Consider the following 27,276-nt stretch of genomic DNA (forward strand, 5'->3'; position numbering starts at 1 on the left):
CCCTTCTCAGAGGTACAATACAGACCAAAAGTTTGGACACACCTTCTCATTTAAAGATTTTTCTGTATTTTTATGACTATGAAAATTGCACATTCACACTGAAGGCATCAAAACTATGAATTAACACATGTGGAATTATACACTTAACAAAAAAGTGTGACAACTGAAATTATGTCTTATATTCCAGGTTCTTCAAAGTAGCCACCTTTTGCCTTGATGACTGCTTTGCACACTCTTGGCATTCTCTTGTTGAGCTTCAAGAGGTAGTCACCAGGAATGGTCTTCTAACAATCTTGCAGGAGTTCACAGAGATGCTTAGCACTTGTTGGCCCTTTTGCCTTCATTCTGCGGTCCAGCTCACCCCAAACCATCTCGATTGGGTTCAGGTCTGGTGACTGTGGCGTTCAGGTCATCTGGCGTAGCACCCCATCACTCTCCTTCTTGGTCAGATAGCCCTTACACAGCCTGGAGGTGTGCTTGGGGTCATTGTCCTGTTGAAAAATAAATGATGTTCCAACTAAACGCAAACCGGATGGAATAGCATGCCGCTGCAAGATGCTGTGGTAGCCATGCTGGTTCAGTATGCCTTCAATTTTGAATAAATCCCCAACAGCGTCACCAGCAAAGCACCCCCACACCTCCTCCTCCATGCTTCACGGTGGGAACCAGGCATGTCGAGTCCATCCGTTCACCTTTTCTGCGTCGCACAAAGACACAGTGGTTGGAACCAAAGATCTCAAATTTGGACTCATCAGACCAAAGCACAGATTTCCACTGGTCTAATGTCCATTACTTGTGTTCTTTAGCCCAAACAAGTCTCTTCTGCTTGTAGCCTGTCCTTAGCAGTGGTTTCCTAGCAGCTATTTTACCATGAAGGCCTGCTGCACAAAGTCTCCTCTTAACAGTTGTTGTAGAGATGTGTCTGCTGCTAGAACTCTGTGTGGCATTGACCTGGTCTCTAATCTGAGCTGCTGTTAAGCTGCGATATCTGAGGCTGGTGACTCGGATAAACTTATCCTCAGAAGCAGAGGTGACTCTTGGTCTTCCTTTCCTGGGGCGGTCCTCATGTAAGCCAGTTTCTTTGTAGCGCTTGATGGTTTTTGCCAATGCACTTGGGGTCACTTTCAAAGTTTTCCCAATTTTTCGGACTGACTGACCTTCATTTCTTAAAGTAATGATGGCCACTCGTTTTTCTTTACTTAGCTGCTTTTTTCTTGCCATAATACAAATTCTAACAGTCAGTCCTACTGAACAATCAGCTGTGTATCCACCAGACTTCTGCACAACACAACTGATGGCCCCAACCCCATTTATAAGGCACGAAATCCCACTTGTTAAACCTGACAGGGCACACCTGTGAAGTGAAAACCATTCCCGGTGACTAGCTCTTGAAGCTCATCAAGAGAATGCCAAGAGTGTGCAAAGCAGTCATCAAAGCAAAATGTGGCTACTTTGAAGAACCTAGAATATAAGACATATTTTCAGTTGTTTCACACTTTTTTGTTAAGTATATAATTCCACATGTGTTAATTCATAGTTTTGATGTCTTCAGTGTGAATGTACAATTTTCATAGTCATAAAAATACAGAAAAATCTTTAAATGAGAAGGTGTGTCCAAACTTTTGGTCTGTACTGTATAGCAGCAGAGCCTCAGGGTAAGAGCAATGAATGGTGCTGTACCCACTGCTCAATTCCTACAGGGCGTCAGACCCCGTGCTCTGGATCAGTAGGACCCCCACATCTACCCTGTGTAGAGGCGATAACCATTTACATTATATAAAATGACTGATTGCAGGAAGACAAGTGTACGAGTACTCACCCCTGTCAGGAATGGTGCGACGAATCGGTCTTGCTGGCTGAAGAGGCCTACGGCTCAGTCTTCCAACTTCCATGTTGTTATTTCTCAGCAGCACCTCACAACCTGACAAAATAATGTCACAGTCACTACACAGTGAAGTCATTCAGGTGATAGCCTGTTGGATTAAAATGACTGTTCAAACCAAGCACTCAGTGCATCCTTGCATTTGCTACACAGATCAGTGCACCTACCTACATGTTTTCCATCTATCGTCACCTTTTTCTGGCTCCTGTCAGAGCGGTCAATAAAAGGAAAAGAAGGCAGAAATAAATGAGATGGTGCACTTTTCAGTCTGGCCACACCGAGGTAGCAGAGTCTGTGCCTGGATGAGATGGTACACTGTTCAGTCTGGCCACACCGAGGGTGCACAGTCTGTCCCTGGATGAGATGGTGCACTGTTCAGTCTGGCCACACCGAGGGTGCACAGTCTGTGCCTGGATGAGATGGTGCACTGTTCAGTCTGGCCACACCGAGGGTGCACAGTCTGTCCCTGGATGAGTTGGTGCACTGTTCAGTCTGGCCACACCGAGGGTGCACAGTCTGTGCCTGGATGAGATGGTGCACTGTTCAGTCTGGCCACACCGAGGGTGCACAGTCTGTGCCTGGATGAGATGGTGCACTGTTCAGTCTGGCCACACGAGGGTGCACAGTCTGTGCCTGGATGAGATGGTGCACTGTTTAGTCTGGCCACACCGAGGGTGCACAGTCTGTGCCTGGTTTGAACAGTCAATTTGTGCTGACAGATACTGAAATTTTCTAAACTTATCAAAACTACCGTATACATTTTGGTATAGTACTGACCTGAAGAGTCAAACGGTCCGGTCAAAAAAAAAAAAAAAAAAAAAAAAAATCTATTGTGGAATTGAACTTTGCCAAACTTACATTTTTTTTCCTACACATTTCACTACATCACATGATAAAATGGATGGGGTCATTGAAAAGTACAACTCATCCTGCAAACACAAGCCCATAAATGCCTAGGTGGACGGAAAAGATTACCTACCGAGAATTGGGATTTCCCAAAACAATAAAGCACCGTATGGAGAGAGAGCATTTGCAACCAGGAACAGGAAATCAACAGAATAAAAAAAGCAAAACCTCTCCATACACCTCAGAGTGTCTACAGAGCATAAGAGATCGCCACACAGCACTGTACGGAGAGACCAAACTAGAAGAAACCCCTAGGGAAAGACCACCGCAGAAAGAGCCCTTCTTCCCAAGGAAAGATCAGAGTATCCCAGGTCTAACCCATAGTATTTAAAGAGGGAGAGGACCAGAAAGCAGCTTTGCAAATCTGATCAACAGAAGCATTAGCCCTCTCTGCCCAAGAGGTAGCCATGGCTCTAGAATCAGCCTTACACTATGTTCCAAATTATTATGCAAATTATATTTTTCTCGGATTTTCCTAAATGGTCGGTCTAAATGACAGTCAGTCCAATAAAAGTCATCACCCTTTAGAGTATACATCGAATTTTATTGAAGAAACCTCCCAATAATAACAGCATAATCTCCAAAATGAATAAAACCTCAAAATGCACTGTTCCAAATTATTAGGCACAGTAGAATTTCTAGACATTTGATCTGTTTTAAAGAATTGAAAATGCTCATTTGTGGAATTTGCAGCATTAAGAGATCACATTAACTGAACAAAAAAGCTATTTAACTCCAAAACATCCTAACAGGCCAAGTTACATGTTAACATAGGAACCTTTCTTTGATATCACCTTCACAATTCTTGCATCCATTGAACTTGTGAGTTTTTGGAGAGTTTCTGCTTGTATTTCTTTGCATGAAGTCAGAATAGCCTCCCAGAGCTGCTGTTTTGATGTGAACGGCCTCCCACCCTCATAGATCTTTTGCTTGATGATACTCCAAAGGTTCTCTATAAGGTTGAGGTCAGGGGAAGATGGTGGCCACACCATGAGTTTATCTCCTTTTATGCCCATAGCAGCCAATTACTCAGAGGTATTCATTGTCATGCATGAAGATGATTTTACTCCTGAAGGCACGTTTCTGCTTTTTATACCATGGAAGAAAGTTGTTAGTCAGAAACTCTATATACTTTGCAGAGATCATTTTCACATCTTCAGGAACTTTAAAGGGCCCTACCAGCTGTTTCCCCACGATTCCATCCCAAAACATGACTCCTCCACCTCCTCTCTGACATTGCAGCCTTGTTGGGACATGGTGGCCATCCACCAATCATCCACTACTCCATCCATCTGGACCATCCAGGGTTGCTCGACACTCATCAGTAAACAAGACTGTTTGAAAATTAGTCTTCATGTATGTCTGGGCCCACTACAACCGTTTCTACTTGTGAACACTGTTTAGGGGTGGCAGAATAGTAGGTTTATGAACCAAAGCAAGCCTTTGAAGGATCCTACACCTTGAGGTTCGAGGGACTCCAGAGGCATCAGCAGCTTTAAATATCTGTTTGCTGCTTTGTAATGGCTTTTTAGCAGCTGCTCTCTTTATCCGATAAACTTGCCTTGCAGAAACCTTCCTCATTATGCCTTTATCAGCACGAACACAACTGTGCTCAGATTCAGCCACAAATCTCTTAACAGTAAGATGATCACGCTTAAATTTTCAAGAAATATCTAATGTTTTCATCCTTTGACCAAGGCATTGCACTATTTGATGCTTTTCAGCAGCAGAGAGATCCTTTTTCTTTCCCATGTTACTTGAAAACTGTGGCCTGCTTAATAATGTGGATCATTTTTAAGTAGTTTTCCTTTTATTAGAATCACCTGGAAAACTAATTATCACATGTGTTTAAGATTGATTTCAGTGATCCATTGAGCCCTGAGACAATGCCATCCATGAGTTTATTTGAAAAACAAAACAATTAAATCGTTTTGACACTTAAATCCAATTTGCATAATAACTTGGAACACAGTGTAATCTCCAGAGGGGGATTGTGACCTGATGCTGAACAAGCTAAAGGTACCTTCACACTAAACGATATCGCTAGCGATCCGTGACGTTGCAGCGTCCTGGCTAGCGATATCGTTGTGTTTGACAGGCAGCAGCGATCAGGATCCTGCTGTGATATCGCTGGTCGTTGCTGAAAGTTCAGAACTTTATTTGGTCGTCAGATCGGCATGTATCGTCGTGTTAGACAGCCAAAGCAACGATGCCAGCGATGTTTTACAGTGGTAACCAGGGTAAATATCGGGTTACTAAGCGCAGGGCCGCGCTTAGTAACCCGATGTTTACCCTGGTTACCATTGTAAAAGTAAAAAAAACAAACAGTACATACTCACCTTCTGCTGTCTTTCACACGTCCCTCGCCGTCTGCTTCCCGCACTGACTGTGAGTGCCGGCCGTAAAGTAAAACCAGAGCACAGCGGTGACGTCACCGCTGTGCTGTGCCTTACGGCCGGCAGTCACAGTCAGTGCAGGAAGCAGACAGCGAGGGACGTGTGAGACAGCAGAAGGTGAGTATGTACTGTTTGTTTTTTTTTACATTTACAATGGTAACCAGGGTAAACATCGGGTTACTAAGCGCGGCCCTGCGCTTAGTAACCCGATGTTTACCCTGGTTACTCGGGGACCTCGGCATCGTTGGTCGCTGGAGAGCTGTCTGTGTGACAGCTCTCCAGCGACCACACAACGACTTACCAACGATCACGGCCAGGTCGTATCGCTGGTCGTGATCGTTGGTAAATCGTTTAGTGTGAAGGTACCTTTAGGTTATGGCTGTTCTAACTCGCCTAGCTATGGTGAATTTATACATTACCAAAATGGGTCCAATCATAAAGTGCCCACCTCTTAACTAGAATAACAAACATCCATTAACCAGGAATATGACTGGCAATGCACAGAGGCAAAAAACGAAAAGTAAAATATATATTTTATTAATATCCATAAATTAAAATACATACATAAACAAAACAAGGAAATCGGTTATTTCTGTTTAGAAATTTCCTTGTTTTGTTTATGTATGTATTTTAATTTATGGATATTAATAAAATATATATTATTTTACTTTTCGTTTTTTGCCTCTGTGCATTGCCAGTCATATTCCTGGTTAATGGATGTTTGTTTTACTATGGTGAATTTAGTAGCCCCCTTACCTTTATAGGGACCATGAAACGCCACAAACATTGACGAGGACTTACGCCAGGGGCTCGTGACTTCAAGGTACCATATTTAAGCAGGCACCTCCTGATGTCCAAAGAAGGAAAAACTAACTAGCCCTAATATTTTGGACTCTCACAGATAGTTCAGTCTATTTCCTGGGATCTATGAAAACTTCTTTAGGCTATGTGCACACAGTGCGTTTTTGCGGCGTTTTTTCCCACGCGGAAATGGGCCAAAAACACTATGGAATCCTTATGCAAGCTAATTCAATGACAATCCTGAAGTGTTCTGCACAGTCAATTTCCTTAAGTATTCGCAGTGCGTTTTTTCTGCAGCATGTCAATTCTTTGTGCGTTTCTGTAGCGCTTGACGCAATTGAAGTCAATGGGGGAAAGTCAAATCCGCAGGTATAAAAATGTTTGCAGATTTGCTGAGGTTTTGTTTTGTGTTTTAACAGCTCCCTATGGTGTTTTCCACGCTGCCATCTATGTGACAGTGTGAGAAACACCGGCGCGGTGGTTCTTATCGGCGGTAACACAACATGAGCGTTATCAGAAGGAACCTACATAGGCTGTAACCAAACAGCAACGGTTAATTTTTACAAAAGAAATGAAAAAGTTGAGTGGGCTCCCACATAATGTTCATAACCAGCAGAGGGAAAGCCGACGGCTGATGCTAATATTCTGGAAGATGCCAATAGCCATAAAGGTTCCCAGGCTATTAATATCAGCTCACAGCTGTTTGCTTAGCCTTTACTGGCTAATTTACAGGAGGACCCCAGAAAAAACTGACATAGGGTCCCCCCAATAAAATCTAACCAGCAAAGGCTAGGCAAACAGTTGCAGGCTATTATTAATAGCCTAGAAAGGTGCCATGGATATTGGCCCCCTCCCAGACAAAAAAAAATAAAAAATACAACAACCCTCTGCTGCCCCAGAAAAGGTAAATATTTAACATGCGCCAATTCTAGCGTTTAGCCTCGCCCTTCCCACTTGCCCTGGTGCGGTGGCAATTGGAGTAATGGTTGGAGGGAGGGGGGTTGATGTCACCTTTGCATTGTCAGGTGACATCAAGCCCACAGGTTAGTAATTTACTGTACCCATAGTGATATTCTAATTAAAAAAAAACACTCAGAGTAAAGTCTTTATTTGAAATGACAGTCCTTTATTGAATCTAATTTAAACAATACTCACCGAACGCCTAATCCACTGAAGCCGTCTCCTGTAACAAAAATAAAATAAACCACAATATTCCTCACCTGTCCGCCGAAAAGATAATAATCGATAATGTCCCACGACGATTCTGATAACTTTGTGTGTCTCTGTGTGCGGGTCTGTGTAGGCAGGCATCGTCTGATGGGATTACTGCTCCCAACCGACTATGTCTGCTACCACATATAACAGTGACAGCATTAGCCAATGATTGGGCAACAGTACCATAAGACGATGCCTGTGCTCAATTGTAAAAAAAAAAAAAAAAAAAACACACCATACAGATACAGTACATACTCACCAAACACCTAGTCATCGACGCCCTCGTTCTCCTGTAGCTAAAATAAAATAAACCAACCTATACTTACCTTTCCGCCGTAATCTATTTAATAACGAGGAGATCGGGAGATGTCACGTTTCTACAGGGCCTCCAGCGATGTACATGTAAGGGGGTGGTGCTGTTATGGACAGTAAGGAACACGCTGCCATGTTAAGAGACAGCACACCCTTGTAGGGTGTGATGGATTGTTCTGCTTCCCCCCTGCAATAGACTGAATGAACTGCACTGTGATGAGGGGAGGGGTGGAGCCTGGACTGTGTGTGTGAGCTGAAGCGGCTGCAGAGTACTTTGTGTTTGTAGCTGTAAAAGAGGACCCACAGCCTGGGACAGAGTGGACTCGTGAAATAGGACTCTTCGGGTGTAGCAAGGGTGACTGTCCTGTACTAGGTTGAGAAGCCACGAAGATACCGAGAAAGTGATTTACAGTTTCCAGGAGCACCTCCCGGATCCAGAAGCAAGGAGAAGACCACATTTCACGGAGCTGGCAGAGAACCGTGCACACCATCGTACTAGACTGTTGGGGGCCCCCAGGACTGGATCACCGTGAGTTTGTTCCTGTTTTGGGTACATGTCAGGGCCTAGTGTAGGCTTCAACAGACAGAACACGGCAGCCGTGTGGCCTGCTTAGTAGAGGCCAGGGAGGCTATACGTATGGGAGCATCATTCTTTGTTTATTGTTTGCATTTGCTTGTGTATGCATATTGATTCTGTAATAGTTGGAGCACCGTGCTATTTGACGGCCCAGCTAAAGAATACAACTCTTGTAAATGTTCTCTTGCCATTGCATACCAGTTTGCACCTTCCTCATCCACTTCATTCCTTGCCTTCCAATAAATTCACCCTTTATTGTTTGTACCTCATCTTCTGTACACTACCGTACCACACCATGGTGGTTCCCCGGCCATCGCTTCATACTGACAGGAGGTAATCCTCCACAGTGTATCCCTCCACGGCCGAGTGAGTGGTCACCTGAGTTCATACCGTCACCGGCAACGCTGTGTAAGAAAATTCACACGCTGTGGAGCCGTGAAGTGAGAGCACAAACTCCGGTGACCTTCAGTGATGCCCTGCAGGAGCGATTATCTCCTGTTAGTGCAACGCCGGAGGCCCTGTAGAACAGTGACATCTCCTGATGTGACAACTCTATAGGGGAGATAGTCGTGGGACACTCGTTATTAAATGGATTACATCGGAACAGGGAGTATGTGTTAGTTTATTTTTATTTTTGCATGAGAACGAGGGCGTCCCATGGATTAGCTGTATCATAAATTTGGGAAACTGTAGTGTTTTATTTAATTAAAATACTTTATTCTGGCTGTGTCTTTATTTAACTTATAACCACTACAGGATTAGTAATTGATAGGTGTCTTATTGACACATCTCCATTAGTAAGCCGTGGGCTTCATGTGACCTTACAATACAAAGGTGACATCAACCCCAAAACTATTACCCCACTTGCCACAGCTACAGGGCAAGTGGGAAGAGAGGCTAAGTGCCGGAATTGGCGCATCTTCGAGATGTGCCATTTCTGGAGCGGCTGAGAGCTGGTGCTTGCCACCGGAGGGGGGTTTCCATGGCCTCTTCCTAGGCTATAAATATCAGCCCGCAGCTGTCTACATAGCCTTTTCTGTTTATTAATTATAGTTATTATTTATAGGGGGACCCCACATCATTTTTGGGAGGGTCTCCCCTATTTTAATATCAAGTAAAGGCTAAATATACAGCTGTGAGAGCTGATCTTAATAGCCTGGGAAGATCCATAGGTATTACTCCCTTCCCAGGCTATAAACATCTGCCCCCAGTCACTGGTTTTCCCCTCTCCGGTTTGGAAAATTGCATGGGAGCCCACACCATTTTTTTTTTTTTTTTTTTTTAAATTAAACAGATATTGCGTTTAAGGCCGGGGTCACACTTGCGAGAAACTTGCATGAGTCTCGCACCTCAATACCCGGTACTCGTGACCAGAGTGTGTGGCTGCAAGTATTTCTATGCAGCTGAATGCTCCAGCCCCGAGTGGCGGCGGCAGTGCCGGGTATTGAGGTGCGAGACTCGTGCGAGATTCTCGCACGTGTGACCCCGGTCTAATGCAGATTTTGTGTTTTTAACTCTTTATGTACCATTATATTATGTTTATTACTAAACATTGGGCTTGGTATTATCTACCTACCTATAGATATATCTGCGTGTGTAAACATTATTCTTCAATGGAGTATGTAAAAGAGGTTAGACAAGGAAATTACATCACAATTTTTTTTGCTAATATCTTTATTTAGCTTATAAAAACACATACAAATCCAAATCAAAAACGCACGGATTTTCAACTACTTTTTCTGCCGAGAGGAAGATTCTGCTCAGAAAATTCCATAGGCAAATCCGCAATGTGTGCACATACACTAAAGGTTTTCAACAGCACATCCTGTTAACACAGGGCGATGTGCTGCAGAGAACAATGATTTCATATGTGCATAAAAAATATAGTTCTTACCGATAACGGTATTTCTCTGAGCCCATGACGGCACCACGGAGAGAGGGGATCCGCCCACCAAGGACAGGAAACCTACAGATAAAAAGGCGGTACCACTCTCCCGCATCAGTTGTTTACATAGAGAACGATGGGAGACTACGAAAAGCTAGTTAGTTTTAACATTACTTAGTATAATCAAGATACCGCGTGCCTAATATCAAATAATCTATGACACTATGTTGATGTGTAGACCCATGAGTGAAGGGAGGGAATGTACGGGTGCCGTCATGGGCTCAGAGAAATACCGTTATCGGTAAGAACTATATTTTTCTCTGTCGCCCATGACGGCACCACGGAGAGATTTGAATAGATTGTACATTCAGGGAGGGACCACCGCCTCTAGAACCCTTTTACCGAAGGTAAGGTCCGAAGAGGAGATAAGGTCCAATCTATAGTGCCTATAGAATGTGGAAGGTGATGACCAAGTAGCAGCTCTACATATCTGGTCTATAGAAGCTCCGGCCTTCTCCGCCCAAGAGGCTGCTACTGCTCTTGTTGAGTGAGCCTTGACGTCCCCTGGAGTGGACAGTCCCATTTGCCGAGTATGAAAGGCTGATAGCGTCCGAGATCCATCTCGCTAGTGTGGCTTTGGAGGCTTTTTTCCCCTTTCGGGGACCCTGGAAACACACAAACAGAGAAGCATCCTCCCTACTCTCCCTGGTGGCTTCTAAGTATTGCAGGAGGCATCTTCTGACATCTAATGTATGCAATATTTGTTCCTCCCTATTTTTAGGGAGGAGAGAAGGAGGGGAGAGATATCTCTTGAGATCTGTGAAATCTGGAAGCCACTTTCGGGAGGTATGCTGGGTCTATCTTTAAAATGACCCTATCCTCTAAGAACTGAGTGTAAGGGGGGTTAGCTGAAAGCGCCTGTATGTCACTAACCCTGCGGGCGGATGTGAGGGCGACCAGCAGGGAGGTTTTGAGAGATAGGTTTTTCAATGAGATTTCATCTAATGGTTCAAAAAGGTGGTTTAGTCAGTGCTTTAAGGACCAAATTTAAATCCCATTGGGGGGTAACCCTTAGGCCGCCGTCACACATGCGAGTTTTACGAACGTAAGAGCGCAGAAACTACGTTCGTAAAACTCGCATAACATACGGCACAATGCTTCTCAATGGGTCTCGTCCTATCAGCCGTATATTACGGATCCGTAATATACGGCGTTCTACGGCCGTACAAAATCGCAGCATGCTGCGTTTGTCAGCGTATTGCGCAAAAAAAAAAAAAATCGCCAATGAAAGTCTATGGGGGCGAGAAAGCATTAAGCTACTTACGGTAGCGGCATTTCTCGGAGGCCCATGACAGCACGACGAGAGAGGGGATCCGCCCATTAGGAACAGGAAACCTACAGATACAAAAGGGCGGCACCTCTCCCCTGCATCAGTTGTATTTCAGAGCCTTGAGAGGACCACCGCGGTTAGTGGCACACAAAAATATACATTATATACAGTTTATATACAATATTATAACCCATATATTGGAACTGGGTATCATACGTGAGATATATACATTATAGGAGGTGCAACCCCCACGTGAATAGGGAGGGAACTAAGGGTGCTGTCATGGGCCTCCGAGAAATGCCGCTACCGTAAGTAGCTTAATGCTTTACTCGGACTCCCATGACAGCACGACGAGAGAATTACAGAGATGTAACACTACCTTAGGGAGGGACTATAGCTTTCAGCACCCTTAACCCGAAGGTGAGATCAGAGGAGGCCCCTAAATCCAACCTATAGTGTTTAAAGAAGGTGGACGGGGATGACCATGTGGCCGCCTTACATATCTGGTCGATTGATACTCCAGATCTTTCCGCCCAGGATGTAGCCATGGCTCTGGTGGAATGCGCCCTCAGATTCTGCGGAGTCGGACCCCCACCTGCAGTATAAGCCAAAGAGATAGCCTCCCTAATCCACTTCGCTAGTGTGTACTTTGATACTCTGAGTCCCTTTCTAGGGTTTTGAAAAGATAAAAATAACGCATTATCTTTTTTCCATGTATCAGTAACAGAGATGTATTGTAACAGGCATCTCCTAACGTCTAGTGTATGGAGTAGCTCTTCTTTAGGGTTGGAGGGATTGGGAAGAAAGGATGGTAAAACTATCTCCTGTGACCTGTGAAACCGTGATGACACTTTTGGTAAATAGGCTGGGTCCGGTCTGAGGACTACCCCATCTGGCAGAAACTCTGTGTAAGGGGAAATTCTGGAGAGAGCTTGTATGTCCCCTACCCTACGGGCAGATGTTATCGCTACCAGAAATGCTGTTTTAAGGGATAGGGCCTTGATTGAAGCTGATTGTAATGGTTCGAACGGCTCTCTAGTCAATGCTGACAGGACTAGATTAAGATCCCACGGCATAGATCTATCCTTATGTATGGGTCTAGCCCTGCTAGAAGCTTTAATGAACCTTGAGATCCAATAATTATTGGCGATGTTACAGGAAAACAAGGCCCCTAGGGCCGAGACTTGTACCTTTAGGGTACTAGTGGATAGATCTAGCTCTAAGCCCCTTTGCAGGAATTCTAAGATCTGTTTTATAGGAATTCCCTCCTCTAAATTAAAGTCAGAAGAGGCTAGGAATTTCCGCCACGTTCTAGCATAGATTGTTGTTGTAATCTGCTTTCTACTTTTCATAAGGGTTTCAATCAAATTTGGGGAGAACCCTTTGTCCCTCAGTAACGCCCTCTCAAACTCCATGCCGTTAAATGGAGATTCTTTACTTGAGGATGGCTGATCGGACCCTGGTGGAGCAAATCTGGGATGTCCGGAAGCACCCAGGGGTCCTCCACTGACATGATCCTGAGCCAGGTGAACCAGGCCCTTCTGGGCCAAAATGGGGCAATCAAAATAACTCTTGCCTGATCCTCTCTTATCTTCCTGATTACCAGAGGTATCAAGGCCAGCGGGGGGAACGCATAAGCCAGCCGAAAGTTCCAACTGATCAGAAAGGCGTCTACCGCTAGAGGATTCTCCCTGGGATTTAGGGAACAGAATTTTACTGTCTTTCGATTGTCCCTGGTGGCAAATAAATCCACCTCTGGATGTCCCCATTTGTGGACAATCTGGTCGAACACAAGACTGTTTAGAGACCACTCCCCTTGTTTCAGGGTGTTGCGGCTTAGAAAGTCCGCTTTTACATTTTCTTTTCCTCTTATGTGCAGTGCGGATAAAGATAGAAAATGGTCTTCCGCAGTCTGGAATAGACGATCTGTCACCCTCATCAATGATTCGGAATGAGTTCCACCCTGGTGATTTATGTACGCGACCGCCACCTGGTTGTCCGAGAGGATCTTGACGTGGTGACCCTGCAGATATGAGAGTAATTTTTTAACTGACAGTTCAACCGCCATTAATTCTTTTTGGTTGGAGGAGGCTGATGTTAAGGGGTCCCATAGACCCTGAACTATCATGTCGTCCATGTGTGCTCCCCAACCTGAAGGGCTAGCGTCTGTCGTTACAATACGTGTCGCCTGTGTCACCCAGGGAACTCCTGCCGATAAATTGTCAGTGACTAGCCACCATCTAAGAGATGTCAGTGCTTCTGGACCCAAAGTAATCTGACTTTGCAAGGAGCCTTGCAAGATTCTGTCATTAACCAGTACCTCGGATTGTAAGGGTCTGGTGTGAAATTGGGCCCACCGGACAGCAGGAATGCACGAGGTTAGAGATCCTAACAGTGACATAGCCTGTCTAAGTGTCATGGATGGATTATCAGTTGCTCTAGACACCTGTTGTTGGATGTGTAATAACTTGTCGGGCGGAAGACAACACTGTTGGGTCTCTGAATTTAACAACAGTCCTAAGAATCTCTATTTTCTGGGGCTGTAATCGGGATTTTTCATAATTCACAATCCACCCCAGATGCTCAAGTTTGGTTGTGGTTGTCTGTAGCTGAGAGAAGCAATGGTCTGCTGAATTCCCAACTATAAGGAAATCATCCAAATAGGGGACAATTAAGATGTCAGACTCTCGTAAGTGCGCCATGACTTCGGCCACTATCTTGGTAAACACCCTAGGAGCCGCTGATAAGCCAAAGGGAAGAGCTCTAAACTGGAAATGACGAATTTGTCCCCCCATTGACACAGCTACCCTCAGGAATCTCTGGAAGTCTTCATGTATTGGGACATGATAGTACGCGTCCTTTAGATCTACAACTACCATGAAGCAGTGTTTAAACAACATTTTTATTGCTGAACCAATTGATTCCATCTTGAACGATTCATTGGTCAGAAAATTATTAAGGCCTTTAAGATTTATGATCGTTCTAAATGATCCGTCTGGCTTCTTGATCAGAAAGAGAGGAGAGTAAAATCCTCTCCCTCTTTCTGATACTGGAATTTCAACCAAAACATTCTTGAAGCATAAGTTTGTGACCTCTGCTTCCAAGGCTGCTTGCTCAAGGGGGGAGGAACGTAAAGGGGTTAAATTAAATTTATCTCGAGGCCAGTGATCAAAGTCAAGTCTTAGACCTTTCGCTATGATGCCTCGGACCCATTTACTGTTTGTAATGTCAAACCAAGCTGATGAGAATGCTGACAGTCTACCCCCCACGGGGACCGCTAGTCATTGGTCCGTTTTTTTCTGTTCTTTCGAGGAACGGCGAAACATATAGCCCGTACCTCTTCCGCGTCTGTCCTCCCATCTAAAACTCTCTCTAGAGGGTGAGGATCCGCGTTTTTTCCCGCGACCAAATCTCCTTTTAATGAAGGGTCTGCGGTAGGATGCTGAAGATGGATTGGGAAATTTCTTATCCCCCGCTTTCTCCAGCAACTCATCCAGAGTTGGTCCAAAGAGATATTCTCCTTTACACGGAATGGCGCAGAGTTTAGTTCTGGATTGAATGTCGCCAGACCAGCACTTCAACCATAAAGCTCTACGAGCCGCGTTGGAGAGTCCTGCCGCTCTAGCCGCCATCCTGACTGAGTCCACAGATGCGTCTGACAGAAAGGCCGCAGCATTCTGCATTGTTGGTAAAGCCTTCAGAATGGAATCTCTGGAAGCGCCGTCCTTGAGCTGGGACTCTAACTGATCCAGCCAGACCATTAAAGACCTGGCTGTACAAGTCGCGGCAACTGCTGGTCTTAGAGATCCTGCCGCCGTCTCCCAGGTTCCTTTAAGAAAAGCATCTGCCTTTCTGTCAAGGGGGTCTTTGAGGGTCCCCATATCCTCAAACGGCAATGAGGCCTTCTTCGACGCTTTTGCCACCGCCGCATCCAGCTTAGGGGCTTTATCCCATGTTTCCACAACCGGATCGTCGAAAGGGTACCTGCGTTTCAACGCTGGCGGTAAGGAACCCTTTTTCTCGGGTTTCTTCCATTCTCGGAGAATCAGGTCTTGGATTTTTTCGGTCACCGGGAAAGATCTATGTTTCTTACGATCCAATCCGCTGAACATCATATCCTGCTTTGAGGGCTGCGGTTTGGGCTCTTCTATCCCCATTGTGCCTCTAACAGACTTGACGACTGTCAATTCTATCCAGGGGTAGACAGAATCGTCCAGACTCCTCATCTGATGAAGAGGAGGAAGGACTTGAGTGATAGGCACCCTCTTCTCTTTCTTCCTCCGAAGAATTAGAGTCCAGGGGGGTCCTATGTTTGGAACCTCCCGCTTGAGACAGGGACCGTAAGGATTCCCTTACTTCCAAACGGATCATTTCTTTCAGGTTAGCCGCACTCACAGATTCTTCCGCTACCTAGGGGAGGACAATATAGGTGATAACTACTATCTGACCTAATGTCACTTCCACCCAACCACTCCTGTAGACCTCACCGTCTGTTGTATACAGGGGGCACATAATTTTTTGGGGCAAGAATCAGGTAAGGGGACCCCACAGAGGGCACATTCCTTATGCCTTGACTTGTCCGTGCTTTTCTTCCCCTAGAATGATAAAGTATAGGGGGCCTGCGTCACAGAGTGAACTTTCACGTAGATCACTTACCCGTGCGCCAAAGTAAATACCAGAATACGAGGGGGTTCTTTCCTAGCCGAAGCTCTGGATCCTTTTGCGGACGAGCTTCTTCGACTGGACTGGTCGCTTCTGTCTTTGGGCTTCTGACGCACCTCATCCAGCTGCTGCTGCTGCTGCTGCTCACCACCACTCTCCATGATGATTTGCGACCAAAAGCAGGGCTCTGTAGTTGTCACCTGCTTAAATCCCCCTTGGATCCGGTCAGCAGATAGGTCAGACGCTGCCCCATTGGCTCAGGATACCGCAGGGAGGCAGGAACCATGTGGGAGAAAACCGGCATCAGGATGCTATGGGCGCCGCCATCTTGGATCGACTGCGCATGCGCAGACACCCGGCGACCCGGAAGCGGCTGCTAACTCCGCCCCCTCACGTCACTGCACCCGGAAACGCTCCAGCACACGCTGAGAGCGGTGCAGGACGCCGGGAACGGACCGCAGCGCTCCGAGAGTTCACCCAGGCAGCCCTGACGCCGGCACCCCACATTCACCGCACCGCTGCACCACCAATGGGTATACTTACCGGCGCCGACGCTGATGGAGGCAGGAAATCCTCCGGACTCCGCTCCCTGCTGCGAACGCCACCGCGTGCAGTCCAGCCAGGACCACCGTGGCGTCTCCAGGGTTCTCCGCACCGGCCGAGGTAGGAGACCCCCCCGCTACCAGATTCGGTCCGGCCGGCCTGGGCTCCTTTAGCTAATCTGTAGGCACCCGTCCCTTTAGGAACAGGAAACCAACTGATGCAGGGGAGAGGTGCCGCCCTTTTGTATCTGTAGGTTTCATGTTCCTAATGGGCGGATCCCCTCTCTCGTCGTGCTGTCATGGGAGTCCGAGTAAAAATACGGATTCCACACGGACCAGCAGTGTGACTTGCGAGAAATACGCAGCGGTGTTAGTGAAAAGTCGGTAATTCAATTGCCGGCTTTTCATTTCTCCTGCCTAAACCTGACAGGATATGAGACATGGTTTACATACAGTAAACCATCTCATATCCCCATTTTTTTTGCATATTCCACACTACTAATGTTAGTAGTGTGTGTATGCAAAATTTGGGCGCTGTAGCTGCTAAAATAAAGGGTTAAATGGCGGAAAAAATTGGCGTGGGCTCCCGCGCAATTTTCTCCGCCAGAATGGTAAAGCCAGTGACTGACAGCAGATATTAATAGCCAGGAGAGGGTCCATGGTTATTGGCCCCCCGTGGCTAAAAACATCTGCCCCCAGCCACCCCAGAAAAGGCACATCTGGAAGATGCGCCTATTCTGGCACTTGGCCACTCTCTTCCCACTCCCGTGTAGCGGTGGGATATGGGGTAATGAAGGGTTAATGCCACCTTGCTATTGTAAGGTGACATTAAGCCAGATTAATAATGGAGAGGCGTCAATTATGACACCTATCCATTATTAATCCAATTGTATGAAAGGGTTAAAAAACACACACACACACACACACACGATTTAAAAGTATTTTAATGAAATAAACAGCGGTTGTTGTAATATTTTATTGCTCTCTCAATCCATTTGCAGACCCTCGCTTTGCAAAACAATAAACGCACAATATACATACCTTCTGCTGACCCGTCATGTCCCACAAAGTAATCCATCTGAAGGGGTTAAAATAATTTACAAGCAGGAGCCCTGCAAATGCAGCTGTGCTCGTGCTTGTAATTCCCCGGCGAATGAATGAAATGAAGGTCATTGACCTACATTTCCTTCAGTCGCGGTGATGCGCCCCTGCTGGATGTTCTCATGAACTGCAGCCTGGGAACTTTTTCCCACACTCCAGGTCATATGAGGACATCCACCAGGGGGCGCATCACCACGACTGAAGGAAATGTAGGTCAATGACCTTCATTTCATTCATTCGCCGGGGAATTACAAGCACAGCTGCATTTGCAGGGCTCCTGCTTGTAAATTATTTTAACCCCTTCAGATGGATTACTTTGTGGGACGTGACGGGTCAGCAGAAGGTATGTATATTGTGCGTTTATTGTTTTGCCAAGCGAGGGTCTGCAAATGGATTGAGAGAGCAATAAAATATTACAACAACCGCTGTGTTTATTTCATTAAAATACTTTTAAATCATGTGTGTGTGTGTTTTTTAACCCTTTCATACAATTGGATTAATAATGGATAGGTGTCATAATTGACGCCTCTCCATTATTAATCTGGCTTAATGTCACCTTACAATAGCAAGGTGGCATTAACCCTTCATTACCCCATATCCCACCGCTACACGGGAGTGGGAAGAGAGTGGCCAAGTGCCAGAATAGGCGCATCTTCCAGATGTGCCTTTTCTGGGGTGGCTGGGGGCAGATGTTTTTAGCCACGGGGGGCCAATAACCATGGACCCTCTCCTGGCTATTAATATCTGCCGTCAGTCACTGGCTTTACCATTCTGGCGGAGAAAATTGCGCGGGAGCCCACGCCAATTTTTTCCGCCATTTAACCCTTTATTTTAGCAGCTACAGCGCCCAAATTTTGCATACACACACTACTAACATTAGTAGTGTGGAATATGCAAAAAAAATGGGGATATGAGATGGTTTACTGTATGTAAACCATGTCTCATATCCTGTCGGGTTTAGGCAGGAGAAATGAAAAGCCGGCAATTGAATTACCGGCTTTTCACAGATATCGCGCTGAAGTAAATATAAATACAGAATATTATATATATATATATATATATATATATATATATATATATATATATATATATATATATATATATATATATATATATATATATATATATACCTTTGAACGTGGCATGGTTGTTGGTGCCAGAAGGGCTGGACTGAGTATTTCAGAAACTGCTGATCTACTGGGATTTTCACGCACAACCATCTCTAGGGTTTACAGAGAATGGTCCGAAAAAGAAAAAAAATCCAGTGAGCGGCAGTTCTGTGGGCGGAAATGCCTTGTTGATGCCAGAGGTCAGAGGAGAATGGGCAGACTGGTTCGAGCTGATAGAAAGGCAACAGTGACTCAAATCGTCACCCGTTACAACCAAGGTAGGCCTAAGAGCATCTCTGAACGCACAGTGCGTCGAACTTTGAGGCAGATGGGCTACAGCAGCAGAAGACCACACCGGGTACCACTCCTTTCAGCTAAGAACAGGAAACTGAGGCTACAATTTGTACAAGCTCATCGAAATTGGACAGTAGAAGATTGGAAAAACGTTGCTTGGTCTGATGAGTCTCGATTTCTGCTGCGACATTCGGATGGTAGGGTCAGAATTTGGCGTAAACAACATGAAAGCATGGATCCATCCTGCCTTGTATGGAGCATCTTTGGGATGTGCAGCCGACAAATCTGCGGCAACTGTGTGATGCCATCATGTCAATATGGACCAAAATCTCTGAGGAATGCTTCCAGCACCTTGTTGAATCTATGCCATGAAGAATTGAGGCAGTTCTGAAGGCAAAAGGGGTCCAACCCGTTACTAGCATGGTGTACCTAATAAAGTGGCCGGTGAGTGTATATGCTTTACCGAACATTTGAGCACATAAATCCATTAGATGTCGGTTTTGCAAGCCTGCGAGAAAATATTGCAGTACGGATGCCATACGGATTACATACGGAGGATGCCATGCGCAAAATACGCTGACACACCCTGCCTACGGATCACTATTTTGGGAACATTTCTCCGTATTACGACCGTAAAATACGGACCGTATTGTCTTACGCCGAGTGTGACGCCGGCCTTACTGGAAGAGGTCTAGATCTCCCGGCTGCCCTGATAAACCTAGAGACCCACCTATTTGAAGCTAAATCGAAATTGAATAGGGCTCCTAAAGCTGCGACATGAACTTTTAGGGTGCTCGTGGCTAGACCAATCTCCAACCCATTTTGCAAAAAGTCTAATATGGATTTAAGGGGGATTTCTTCCCCTATTTTCGCACCTGATGATGAAAGGAATTTTTTCCATATTTTACCATATTGCTTTGTTGCGACTGGTTTTCTACTTTGAAGTAGAGTTGAAATTAGCCCCGGAGAGAATCCTCTGCCTTCTAATAATTTCCTCTCAAAAGCCAAGCCGTCAAGTGCAAGCTCTTGACTTGCGGATGATGGACCGGGCCCTGAGATAGAAGGTTTGGGAGGTCTGGTAACACCCATGGGTCGGATATTGACATTTTCTTCATCCAGGAGAACCAATGCCTCTTCGGCCAGAACGGGGCTATCAATATCACAAGAGCCCCGTCCTCCCGAACTTTCCTCAGCACTGCCGGAATCAGAGAGAGAGGAGGAAAAGCATAAGCCAGCTGATGATGCCAAGGGATCAGGAATGCATCTACTACTACTGGGTTCCCCAGGGGAGCTATGGAGCAAAAGGAATCCACTTTTTTGTTCAGGTAGTTTGCGAAGAGGTCTATTTTGGGAATACCCCATCTTTCTGTGATCTGGGTAAATACTGCCTGATTTAGCTCCCATTCCCCCTGTTTTAGACTGGAGCGACTGAGAAAGTCTGCTTTGACATTGTCGACTCCCTTTATATGCAGGCTTTTTAGGGATAGGAGGTTGGTCTCGGCTGTTTGTAGGATTGACTTGGTCACTTCCATCAGACTCTGGGAATGAGTACCCCCTTGGTGATTTAGGTATGATATCACCACCCGGTTGTCTGACATCACCCTGACATGGTGAGAGTGAAGGGGACCCAAGAATTCCCGCAGGGCAAACTGGACTGCTAAAAGTTCCTTCATATTGGAGGATTTGTTTTTTTTTAGTGTTGACGACCAAGGGCCCTGGGCTACTAGATCGTCGAGATGAGCACCCCACCCCGTGGGACTTGCGTCCGTGGTTAGGACCTTTGAAACTGGGAACACCCACGGGACTCCCCGGGAAAGATTTTCCTGTGATGTCCACCAGATTAGTGAGTGACTTGTGCGAGGAGATAATGTTAACCGCCCTTCTAAATGCCCCCCTAGTGAGACCTGTTCTGATAGGATTTGCCATTGGAGGTCTCTTGAATGGAACTGAGCCCACTGGACTGCGGGGATGCATGAAGTCATAGAGCCTAAGAGGGACATGGCCTGGCGGAGGGTTATGGAGGGTAGAGATTGCATTTTTGATACTAGACCCTGAATTTTTTGTCTTTTGTTCTCCGGGAGCCGACATTCCATTTTTATGGAGTCTAGAATGAGTCCTAGATACTCCTGGATCTGGGAAGGCAACAGCCTGGACTTTTGTAAGTTTATTAGCCAGCCCAACTCCCTTAAAGAGTGTATTACTGTTGTCAGCTGATTTTCCCAGTGTTGAGGGGAGGAGCCTATCACCAAAAAGTCGTCTAGATAAGGCACAATCAGGGTGTTTTGTTCCCTGAGATGAGCCATTACCTCCGCAATCAGTTTTGTGAAAATTCTCGGGGCTATGGCTAGACCAAAGGGTAGAGCCGAGAATTGAAAGTGGCGTACCACCCCCCCGATGTGAACTGCCAGTCTGAGAAACCTCTGGTGATCTTTGTGTATGGGGACATGGTAATACGCGTCCTTCAGGTCCAGGACTACCATGAAGCATTGAGGAAACAGCATTTTTATAGATGACTTTATTGTTTCCATCTTGAATCTCTAGGCAACTGTTTAGGGTTTTCAAGTTTATGATCGTCCTGTAGGACCCGTCTGGTTTTTTCCTCAGGAACAGAGGGGAATAGTACCCTTGCCCTCTTTCTTGAGGGGGAACTTCCAGGAGTACTCCTTTTCCTACTAACCCGATGACTTCGTTCTCCAATGCCAGTTGTTCTTCCGCTGAAGACCTTGGAGATGTCATCGTAAAGGAGGGACGAGGGTATTTTTGAAATGTCAATTTCAGCCCTGATTCTATTATGTTCAGAATCCAGTGACTGGAGGTAATTCTCTCCCAGGCCGAGAGAAAGAGTGACAGTCTCCCCCCCCCCCCCCCCCCCCCGGGGCCAACCTTCATTGGGAAGGCTTTTTGTTATCGTTGGGATTTTTGTTAAAAATGAATCCCTCGTTCTTGTTTTTCTTATCTTCCCATCTCTCCTGGCCTCTCCCCGTTTTTTTACGGAAAAACCTCTTGCTCCGAAAGGGCTTCTTATAGGAGGGGAAACGATTTTTTTTTATCCCCTGCTTTTTCCAGGATGTCGTTTAGGGTGGAGCCGAACAGAAATTCTCCTTCGCAGGGGATGGTACATAGTTTTGTTTGCAGATCGCCCGGCCAGCATTTAAGCCAGAGAGCGCGCCTAGCGGAGTTCGAGAAGACCGCTGATCTAGCAGCTAATCTGATGGAATCGGCAGAAGCATCGGCCAGGAATGCCGCTGCCCCTTTCATTACCGGCAAGGTATTGAGGATTGAGTCCCGGGATGATTTCCCTTTAAGCTGGCCCTCTAGTTGATCCAACCAGATCATTAGGGAGCGGGATGTACATGCGGCTGCCACTGCCGGTTTTAGACCTCCTCCCGCTGCCTCCCAGGAGCTTTTGAGAAAGGCGTCCGCCTTCTTGTCCATAGGGTCTTTTAGAACCCCCATGTCTTCAAAAGGGAGAGCAAATTTTTTTGATGCCTTAGCAATGGCGACATCCAGTTTAGGGGCTCTATCCCAGAAGGAGCAGGATTCGTCCTCGAAGGGGTACTTTCTTTTCGGAGTTAACAGTGACTTTTTTATGGGTTTTTTCCACTCTTTTTTAATTAGTGACGAGATTGCATCATTAAGCGGAAAGGCCCTCTTCTTTTTCTGTTCTAGGCCCCCAAACATAATGTCCTGAACCGATCTTTTGGGGTGAGAGTCTACCAGCCCCATAGTGCTCCTTACTGCTTTTATGAGGCCGTCAGTGTCTTCTATGGGAAAACAACTGTGCCCCCCCGAGGAAGAAGAGGACGATGATGAAGAAGAGGAGTCAGAGGAAACTGAGATTGAACTATCACTGTCTGTATCTGATGCCGGAGACGGGGACCTGCATGTATTACATAGTCTTTTCTCCCAGGTAGATGGGAGATCTTCTCTACAAAGGGCACAGATTCTATGCTTAGTTTTCCCTAAGCTTTTCTTCCCCTATAAAAGAGACAAATAATAATCTTACTGCCTCTGACATTCACGAAGATCACTTACCACCTCAAGGACCCATAAATACCGGTTGGGGATGCTCTGCGTCCGTCTTTTTCCCTGACGCCGTTCTGGACTCCATGCTATGCTGAGACCTTTGGCGTTCTTTACCGGTGGTATCCTGGTGTCCTTTCAGTTGTCGCCGTTTTTGCTGGTGCTGCGACGACCCTGGAGGTGGCGATTCTGGCACGGGTGATGCTGGGTCACTCATACTGCCATTGTCGCTGCGGCTGGTGCTGCTACTGTGGCGGCTAATGCTGTGACACGAGGCTCACGCTGGCCTGAGGCTCGTACTGCTGCTTGGCTCGTGTTACGGATAACACTGCGGTTAACGCTGCGGAGCCGCTGGTAACTGATGCAGTTCCCTTCTTAAACGGGAGATTCCCGCCGCTTTTTTAAATTTGCGCCTGCGCAGAGCTCACAGTCTCGGCGTCGAGCGCCGTCCGCCGGCGCAGATGCGCCCCCTGCCAGACACGCGCAGACACTCAGATGCGCCCATTCGCCGGCGCCTGCGCAGATGACCAGAGCCGGCGCAGATGCGCCCAACGCCGGCGCGAGCGCCGAACCATCAATGCCGGCGCCTGCGCAGATGCGCCCATCGTCGGCGCATGCGCCGAAGCGGCCAATGCCAGCGCCCGCGCAGAAGCCATCCTCCGGCGCCCGCGCAGAAGCTCCCGCCGTCGGCGCCTGCGCAGAAGCGCCCCACCGGGGCCTGCGCAGCTCCTGCGCTATCGAGAGACTGGTAAGTCTCGGGCATGCGCCGTCGGACCAAGATGTCGCCCTAGAAGCACATATGGAGAGGCCCCGGCTCCATGCGGCCTTAACGCGCGGCTCTGCACGCCGGGTGGCGGTGCAGTGTGCAGGCTGACGCTTTTACAGGGAGGGCCACGCTACACCTCCCGCAACCACAGAGGGACCCCCCTGGATGTTGCAGCTGCTGCATCTTACCTGGGGAGGTGACCGCGAACTCCATGTCACCTCCCCCACACACCCTAAAGGCCTACTAGCCCCAGCGGTGGTGCCTCGGGTAACCACACCAGCCGAGGCAGAGGGACCCCAGCTGACTGAGTCGGACTGATTGGCCCCGGAATCCCACGTCGATCTTCTTTCTGGTAAGTCCGTAGGTCTCCCATCAAGGACAGGAAACCAACTGATGCGGGAGAGTGGTACCGCCTTTTTATCTGTAGGTTTCCTGTCCTTGGTGGGCGGATAACCCTCTCTCCGTGGTGCCGTCATGGGCGACAGAGAAAATCAAATTACTTGACGTAACCAACATTTCGCCCATTTACACTTGCTGTTAAAGGGAATCTGTCACCCCAAAATCGTGTATGAGCTGTGGCCACCGGCATCAGGGGCTTATCTACAGAATTCTGTAATGCTGTAGATAAGCCCCCGATGTAACCTGAATATTATACTCACCCAGGGGCGGCCCTGCTGCGGTCCGGGTCCGATCGGCATCGCGGTCCGGTCCAGCGCCTGCTATCCTCATACGATGACGTCCTCTTCTTGCCACGGCTCCGGTGCAGGCGTACTTTGTCTTCCCTGTTGAGGGCAGAGCAAAGTACTGCAGTGCACAGGCGCCGGACCTCTCTGACCTTTCCTGGCGCCTGCGCACTGCAGTACTTTGCTCTGCCCTCAACAGGGAGGACAAAGTACGCCTGCGCCGGAGCCACGGCAAGAAGAGGACATCATCGTATGAAGATAGGAGGCGCTGGACCGGACCGCGATGCCCATCGGACCTGAACCGCAGCGGGACCACCCCTGGGTGAGTGAGTATAACATAACCTTTATTTCTCATCTTTCAGGATACATCAGGGGCTTATCTACAGCATTACAGAATGCTGTAGATAAGCCCCTGATGCCGGTGGCCGCAGCTCATATACGATTTTGGGGTGACAGACTCCCTTTAATCTGGAATGAGCATTCCTGTGCTTATCAGCTCGTGCAAAAGAGGAAAAAATACCTGATTTTGCCCTTGTTATGTAGTTAATGGTGATGACAATACTGCGGAGGAGTCCTCTCTGCAGGGACTGACAGGCTGTCACATACACGATGCAGAGATGGGCAGCATTCTTTGATTTTTCTTTCTGGCCAACTATACGATATTTTCTGTACTGTTCAGACTATTAGAAGAGCAGACCTGTCTCTGTAATATGCTGCCCTTACATAAGGCATTATACGACGTGATCGATCTGCTCTAATGGGTTAACATGAATGCGCTGCACTGCTGAAAGTGGAAATCAGCCGCCTTTGGAGGGTAATCCAGCAAAAAAACAACCATGGCCGCCCCCACTGACAGGACAGTACCATGCTCACTCAGCTATTCACACAGAACCAACATAAAGTACCACACGCACTCACAATAGATATAATGAATGTACTGGCAATGTGGACAGAAAGGGCTAGAGACAAAGTGGGGTGCACATAGTAATGTCACCGGCACTGATCACACCAAACACCTATAGACTAGCGGCCCTTACTAACCTGATCGCTGCAGGGGACAGAACCATTTATCCAGAACCATCTGGAAATACAGCTGACTCACCTGCTCTTCCCTCACGTGCGTGATCCGGCCCCACACCTTTCCCCTAAACACACATTAAGCAGCCGGCTATGAAACAGCTCACATAGGGGTACACAAGGGGGTATAACCTACAGACACAGACAGGGCAAGAGCAGTGCATGAGCTGTGTGTGGCACAAGTTGCTTTGGAGGTGGACATGGCCATCTTACCTATTGGGCCCCGGCAGCTGCACCAATAATACGTCCGCCCCTGTACCCAAATGTGCTCCAACATCGACTTTCACTACATTATGCTCCTCTAATGAAACTGCACAGCGCCCCCTCCTGCATCGGAGGATCCCAACTGTGGTACCAAATATATTCAGCAATCCTCAAGTGTGGCCAAAACCAGAGCTACAAAAGTGGCCAAAAGCCCGAGCCCCTTATCACAACAGCCAGCTATTGTTTTCACAATTTCGTTGTTTTTTTTTTTTCTTCCCCATCTTTCAAGGACCATAACGTTTTTTTTTGTGTGGTAATAGTCGTATGAGGGTTTTCTTTTTTTGCAGAATAAGTTGTAGTTTTACATACCGTAATTACGTAGGCTGAAAAAAGACCTCGGTCCATCAAGTTCGACCTTTCTCCAACAATTATACATTTTTTGTCATTAAATTATCTGTAACCCCCAATGCTAGGTGTATTGAGGAAATTATCCAGCCCTTTTACAATGCTCATATAGTGTCGGCCATTACTACCTCCTGTGGTCGGCATTCCACAGTCTGACTGCTCTAACTGTAAAGAACCCCTTCTTATTTAGCTGCCGGAATCGCCTTTCTTCCACCCGTACTGAGCTCTCCCGGGCCCCAAGTGTGCTCTTCGGAAGGGTTACATCATATGCCAGTCCTTTGTCTTTTTTATAAGCAAAACAAGCCCAAATTTTCCAACCTCATCATATCAGAGGCCTATTCACATTACAATGTGATGGAAAACTGGAGAAAAATTCCCAGTGCAGTGATATGATGGGAGAAAAAAAACCTTTATCTTGCCATTATTTTTAGAGCTTTATATTTATGGTCTTTTAAAAGTGACCTGGTAACATGACTTGTAATTTTTTACTGCCCTTTGGGTTCATCCAGATGTCGTTCTAAAAAAAAAAAAAAAATTGGACAGCACTCAGATGATATCTTAGTACAGTCCGATTTTCAGACTGTCAGAGTAGAAATATTTATTTATTATTTTTTTTTAATTCACTAGAAAAACTGATGACACTTGATCAAAATGTGATCAAAATAACAGGGCCATTTTTCTCATACGCGAGAAAATTGGACGTCTGAATGAGCCCTTAGGGGACATGAACCTATGACATGCCAGCTGATTTTCCCAGGCTGAAAAGTTCATTTTAGTTCATGCCGCCAGGGGCCACAGCTTCAGTGACGGCTCCGCTCCCAGCATTTCATTCATTCCCCAGTCGTTTACAGCCGGGAGCAGTCGCATTAGCAGCGCTCCTGGTTGTAAAATGTAAATTCCCCCAGATATGGATTATTGTGTGGGACTTGACTGTACAGCGGACAGGTATGGGATATTGTTGTTTTTTAACCCTTTCAGACTAGTGGCTTAATAATGGATAGGTGTCTTATTGACACCTCTCCATTATTAACCAGGCTTAATGTCACCTTACAATAGCAAGGTGACATTAACCCCTTATTACCCCATATGCCAATGCTACAGGGCAA

The 27,276-nt window shown here is 46.6% G+C and overlaps 1 protein-coding gene across 10 annotated transcripts in view; it reads right to left on the bottom strand.

Annotated features, from left to right (window-relative positions):
* Nucleotides 1-27,276, bottom strand: part of C6H8orf88 (chromosome 6 C8orf88 homolog) — a 59,093-nt gene that overhangs the window by 21,493 nt on the left and 10,324 nt on the right. For all 10 annotated transcript variants that reach the window (XM_077270817.1, XM_077270814.1, XM_077270818.1 and 7 more), the window contains exon 2: nt 1,820-1,921. In XM_077270817.1, the coding sequence (XP_077126932.1) occupies nt 1,820-1,892 (73 nt within the window). In that variant the 5' untranslated portion in view covers nt 1,893-1,921. The remainder of the gene's footprint in view (nt 1-1,819; nt 1,922-27,276) is intronic.

Source organism: Ranitomeya variabilis, chromosome 6, assembly GCF_051348905.1.
Source record: "Ranitomeya variabilis isolate aRanVar5 chromosome 6, aRanVar5.hap1, whole genome shotgun sequence".
NCBI classification, from domain to species: Eukaryota; Metazoa; Chordata; class Amphibia; order Anura; family Dendrobatidae; genus Ranitomeya; species Ranitomeya variabilis.